At 34.7% G+C, this 6,456-nt stretch overlaps 1 protein-coding gene across 1 annotated transcript; it reads right to left on the reverse strand.

Annotated features, from left to right (window-relative positions):
- Nucleotides 1–364: 364 nt before the first annotated feature.
- Nucleotides 365–6,125, reverse strand: LOC129291987 (cyclase-like protein 2). Its single transcript, XM_054929477.1, is given in 8 exon segments — nt 365–699; nt 821–979; nt 1,900–1,970; nt 3,375–3,472; nt 3,702–3,774; nt 4,244–4,288; nt 5,596–5,949; nt 5,952–6,125. Coding segments are annotated over 7 exon segments (873 nt in total). The 5' UTR covers nt 6,058–6,125; the 3' UTR covers nt 365–699; nt 821–853.
- Between the last annotated feature and the right edge of the window lie 331 nt (nt 6,126–6,456).

A 6,456-nucleotide genomic window follows, 5' to 3' on the forward strand; every position in this document is an offset into this window, starting at 1 on the left:
TTTTAGCATTAATGTATAATAAAAATTACAAATCTTTATTACATCTTTTAAAATTATAAATTAAAAAATAAAAATAATTAGAAATTAAATTTTTAACATTATAGATTAAAATTTATGTTATTTATAATCTTTATTACATTTTTTAAATATTTTGAATATATTACATTTGTATAATAAAAATTATAAATATTATAAATAAATGTCTTTTTTGGTAATTGTATATTCAAAAGCACATTTCACTATCACAAATCAAATAACTTTTAATGTATCAAACTGACTTTTAAAAAAATACATTCAAACATAAATTTCGTTACAACAACTGACTTTCATTAAACTGATTTTTACCAAATGAACTTTTGACAAATTAAAAACCAAACGCATACTTAATTTATTCAAACAAAATATGCTGAAAAGTTTTTACATCTATGGACGAGAGCCATATTAGTTTCCAAATTCCAATCTGCATATAAAAGAACACAACCTTTTTTTCATTTGGCCCACATAATTTGCATATTATAAGTCACCCCATTTATAGGCCAGTGTAGCTCATTCCTAAACTTCGTGCAAGGAAAACATGCTTTTTCCAACAAAAAGATGATAGTTTGGGGAAGTATCAAGCATCATCCCGCTTCATATAAACACTAGTGATCTACATAAGTCAGCCTTCGTCCCATTGTTTCCTGCATCAATTTAATCATTCTGCAGCAGAATTTGACTTCTTAATAAAGGCAATGAATAGAACACTATCCAAAAACAGGTCACATCCAATCAAAAGAGGACAAAAACATGTGGTGAACTAAATGGACAATTATGAACATACCCCAGGTTCAGCCACCTCAAACTCATGGACTAATTATCTGATAAGAATGCATCGTATTGGTGATGCCTCAGAACCAACCAACCTAAGGGGCAAGCAGTTAAGCGTATATATTCCTTCCAGGATATCATCGAGCTTCAAGCCTTCCACAAGAATGGTTTCCTGAGAAGTATTTGGCTTTATTAGCACATTGTTTGTTTTTGTTTGCCTTTTTTTTTTTTTGAAAAAAAAAACATCATTTAGCACATTGCTTATCGATACTAGGTCCTGTCTAAGCAAGAAATGAGCTCTTTTTTCTCTTTTCTTTTTGTCTATACAAGGATATTTGAGAAATCATACTAGCCACTATCAAGTCTTCTCAAGCCCTATCTATTATTAACCTAAAGTTATATTTCAAGATTAAAAAAATATATATATTTGTCCAGAGACAACAACTTCCTCAAACAAGCAGAAAAGAAAACTTGATGCAAATTGAGATTAGTTCATCAGCCTGCAGCTGAACCTAAGCAAATGAATAGAGGCCGAGAGATTTGGTGAAGCAATCATTTTGAACTGTTCCTGAGGGTGGATTAACTTGTGTTGACTGTAAGTGTGTTAATCAATAAAACACAAACATCTACTAAAAAAACTGCCAATAATAATTTTTAGGATTTAAAACTTCTACCAATTATCAACAGGTCAGCAACCAGAAGTAAATGGTCCAAAAATTTGTCAAGCAGATGTACAGAAAAAGAAGTGGCCAAAAACATAAGCGTACAGAAAAAAAGAAGAGAATTTGTTGTTATTTCCCAGCTATCTTGGGTACAAACAAAATGTAGTATTCATAAGTGCAAGGATCGCAATGATAACCAAAATTACCAATTAGTACACAACCCATCATTACTGATACTACAAGTCAGGAAATTGTAGGATTTCAAATGCTTAACATAAACCCAAACATAGATGTGACATCTTATGTGCTTTGACTAATGAGATGTGATGTTTTCTTTTCATTAAAAGGTAAATCAAGGGATGGGCAATTAGCTTGTGAATAGAGTGAAGTTACACACGCATTAATTAATATAATAAGACAAATTTCTTACCCTTCCTTCCAGAAATACACGATGTGATTCAACTGATTGATCATAAGCAGCAGCAGATAAGTAATCAACTCCTACAGTGCATCACAGGAATGTGAATAGGCATTATAGTAACTGTTGTTCGAGAAAACAAAAACTTGGCTGCTATCTATTGGATCAGCAGGGGTACAACAACAACATCAACAAGCCTTTATCCCACTAGGTGGGGTCGGCTACATGGATTACAAGACGCCATTGTGCTCTATCATTTATCAAGCTTTTAGGAATATTATTAATTAAGAGATCGCGTTCAACAACTTCCAAGAGTGTTGTTCTTAGGTCTTCCTCTACCTCTCTTAATCGGACTCAAAGTTATATGTTCCACTCTTCTCACTGGTGCTTCCCTTGGTCTTCTTTGTACATGCCCAAACCATCTCAACCGATTTTCTACCATTTTTTCCTCAATAGGTGCCACTCTTACTTTTTCACGTACGTGCTCATTTCGAATTTTATCTTTACGTGTATGTCCGCACATCCATCGTAACATTCTCATCTCTGCTACTCCAACTTTATACTCTTGCTGTCCCGTTAGAGCCCAGCATTCACTACTATATAACATTGCCGGTCTGATAGCAGTGCGATAAAACTTTCCTTTAAGTTTATTAGGCACCTTACGGTCGCAAATAACTCCTTTAGTTTTTCTCCAATTAAACCACCCAGCTTGAATTCTATGTGAAATATCTCCACTGATTTCGCCATCATTTTGAATAATGGCTCCCAAATATCTAAACTTTTCCACTTGAAGTATAATTTGATCTCCCAATTTCACTTCCAAATTATTGTCGAATAGTCCTTTACCAAATTTACAATATAAAAATTCCGTCTTACTTCTACTCAGACGAAAACCTTTCGACTCCAATGTCCTCCTCCATAACTCAAGTTTGCAATTAACCTCTTCTCTTGTCTAAATTGGATCAGCAGGGGTAATCTTACTAAATTTTCTCATAGCGCAAGACTTGACTAAATTGGTAGAGAGAGGAAAAATGCCAAAGAGAAGAAATGTCATCTTGCAATAAGGAAATACAATTGATAAGCCCTGCCCATTATTATTTCTTCATTGACTGAATTTCAAAAGACTGAACACACACACACACACAAACAATAACAAACAAACAAAAGAGTTTGGACTTAACCTTTAGTATTTGATTGAAAGACAGAAAAATTAATAGCCACATATCATTGTTTTGCTAAATTTGTTGTAGATGACATATCTTGATTCCATGACGTAGAGATACTAGAGTTAGCCTGGTAACGTGCCATAGAGCTAGGGGCATGACTCAAACTTATATATTGAAAAATGCATACATAAATGGAGTTAGACATGCATTGTGTACAGGTGCCAAAATTAAAGATAACTTCAGTCATTTGACTCGGGAAAAAGGACACAGAATATGCCCTTGAGAAGAAGTAGCCAAAAACTTTTAAGATATATATCTCACCTACAAGTTTAATGTCAGTATTCTGGACCAGCCATTTTGCTCCATCCTCCTTGAACCCTACATAACTTGTGTCGAATTCCTTCTTAAACATAAGCCGCCTAACATTTTAACAAGTTTAAGTTCGCATGTGGCTTCAAATGAGCTTGTAAATATCACTAAGCTAAATGACGGCAACATAAGATTCTATTTTGGATCTTCAAGGTCAAAATTGCCAGAATTGAATAAACATATCAATTAAGAAATAAATTCAGTTAACTTTTTATGCAAGACCAACAACAACAAAAAAATCCCACAGCAGTAACAATACCAGTGATTTATACAAATAACCTGTCAGTATTTAATGTTCTGAAGAGCACACGGCGTACACCTCTAGGAATACTCAGGGACTTCATAACTTCAGCTGTAAAAAAGGAAAGTTGCAATCTAATATACAGTCATTGAGGAAGCTAAAATTCCATGAGAAATTTCACACAAATATGAAACGTTTTAAACTACAGAGAAAATAGCAAATGTGAAGAAATGTGTGTTTATGAGAAAGAAACCTCCTAACAGGCCCGTGCTAGAGAGCACATTTGTCAAAATATGTATGATATTGTACCCTTTAATGTATTTATTAACCACAAAGTTTGATATGTTGGGAAAATTAATATTCACATCTCTAAATAATTGTCAATTTATAGGTTCTTGATTATACATAAATAATCAGAGCAATTAAAAAGAATGTTGTTAATAGATAAACAATAATTCTCATTCATCAGAAAAATGTCAAATTTTAGTAAAGTTGGCCACAAATTCTGATCAGCATGTGCAGAATCCAACATAGCAAACAAATAAGAAGTCTTCAAAGAAAACTCATAAATTGTACATACCAGTTATGTTTGTATCCCTTGGAACATCGACCAGTAGAGCATAGCCTACAGATAGAAATAGGTTATATGTTAGCATCTATGCCAATACAATCAAGCAGATTACTCCTGTAATGAATTGGGGAGAGAGAGAGGGGAATAATTTTCATCTTCCAATGCATTTATGCAATTTAAATCCTATCAAATGGATTGGTAAAAGCTCCAGAAGATCCAAAACGTAATTGGATAAAGCATCTAACTACTGACTGAGTTCATGAGGAAGAAGTCACCAGACAGAACATAAATATGCAAGGAATCCATGATCTTTCTAAAGCCTAAGAGCATAAAGCTAAAACAGAAAATAATACACTAAGAAAGGACAATATTAAACGCTGAGAAAGCCAGCAGCATATATAAAAATCACCTGAGCTGGTTAATTGACGAATTATAGATGCCAAAAGAATAGCTCAAATCAATTTTCTTACTCCGGATGCAGGCTCAAAATTCTTGTAGCTTGAGTTTGAACATGTAATAATTAGCAATCTGAGCTAAACTGCACCTATTCTTTCATAAATCATTCAATCAAACAGACAGAATCTAGAAAGAGCTCTGCAAAGACAACCAAAGCTTAGAGGCCAGTAGGATGCCCTAGCAAAATGCTTTTGCCACTATTCACTCTGCAAAGCTTGACACAAATCTAACAAACGAAACGCTGTTTACTCTATAAATGGATGAACAGATAACTGAACACACACCCCGCTAAATTACAAATTCTTTGTTCAGCGACGTGAGAGCGAAAAAGGAAGTGAAGGGAGCAGAGTGGCACGAATGATAAGGAGAGTAAGGAAATACATTCGTCTCTGTCGTTTGGATGCCATGTAAACAATGAGAGTGAAAGTAGACAGTGAACTCAATTTATAAATGCCGCAAGGCAATTCCTTATGATTTTCCGTTGCTTTCTCTCTGTTCATTGAAAGATAGGATTTAGACTGTCATTACTCAATAGGTTGAAGCCTACATATTTATATTCATCCAATATCCTCCTTGTACTCACCCTCCTATTTCACCTATTCTAAACGAAGAATCAGAAAAAGATCATTAAAGAACGCAATACTACAGTGTGAAGTGGGATGAACCATCCAATACTGCCAGAAGAGAGGAAGCCTAGCACCGTCTTGGGGTTAGTTAATGGTAACGTTATCCTAAAATTTCACAGAAAGATTTCATCACACACATGGGGCTAACATAGTAACTCACTACGCTGAGGGACATCCAAAAAACTGGAACTTTCCCCATACAGGTCGAGTACAAGACATCATCACCCAGAGAAAAATTAAAGTGAAGGATAAGGCTAGATACGATAACCATTATTTTACCATTAAGGACTTCTAAATCGAGCGAGTTAACGTCAAAGCCGGCGTCGAGGTAGTTGTCAAAGAAGTGGCTCGGCGCATCGACATGGGTACCAGTGTGAACCCCCAGCTTCATAGCCGAGCTATTCGCGCGAGAACCATTTTTCATGCTTTTCTCGAGCCAGAGGAAGTGTCGACCAAGGCCATAGCTAGACTCCCAGACTGGCATGTCGGGGACGTACTTGTGAGTGATATCGAATATTCGACCATTATCATAGACTTCTCGGCGAGGAGGAATAAGAACAGAATCGCCGCTGGTGATGGAGCAGTCAACGGAATCGGTGCCGGGGATGGTGGGGTAAGCCGCAGTAGCGGCAGAGCAGCTCGGAAGTGGAGGGAAATCGCCAGGGCCAAGGCACACAGAAACGAAAGTGGGAGTAGAGAATTCATGGCCATGGGAATGATAAGAGAAACTGGCTCACGCATCCCAGGCTCAGAGCTCAATCCCCAGTCAGTCAGCAGCTCTCATCACGGGAAGTGGCTTCACGTTTTCTGCAGATAACTGACCGACTGGTTTTTGCTGCACAAAAATTAATTTGATAAAAATTAATAAAAGTGAATTGTTATAATAAAATTTATATTTAAATAAATTTTTAAAGTTTATTTAGTGAATTAAAAATTATTTAAATTATATATTAAAACGTGTTTTTTAATGTATAATTATAAAAAATATTAATTTATAATAATTTATAATTTTTATTATATAAATGTAATATATCAAAAATGTGTAAAAAATATGATAAAAATTTTAAATAATATAAAATTTGATATGTTAAATAATAGAAATACAAAATACAAAGTTTAATTTGTTAAAAAATTATATAA

This window comes from Prosopis cineraria, unplaced genomic scaffold, assembly GCF_029017545.1.
Source record: "Prosopis cineraria cultivar Desert tree isolate PC_DT_omini unplaced genomic scaffold, ASM2901754v1 PC14, whole genome shotgun sequence".
Lineage (NCBI taxonomy): Eukaryota > Viridiplantae > Streptophyta > Magnoliopsida > Fabales > Fabaceae > Prosopis > Prosopis cineraria.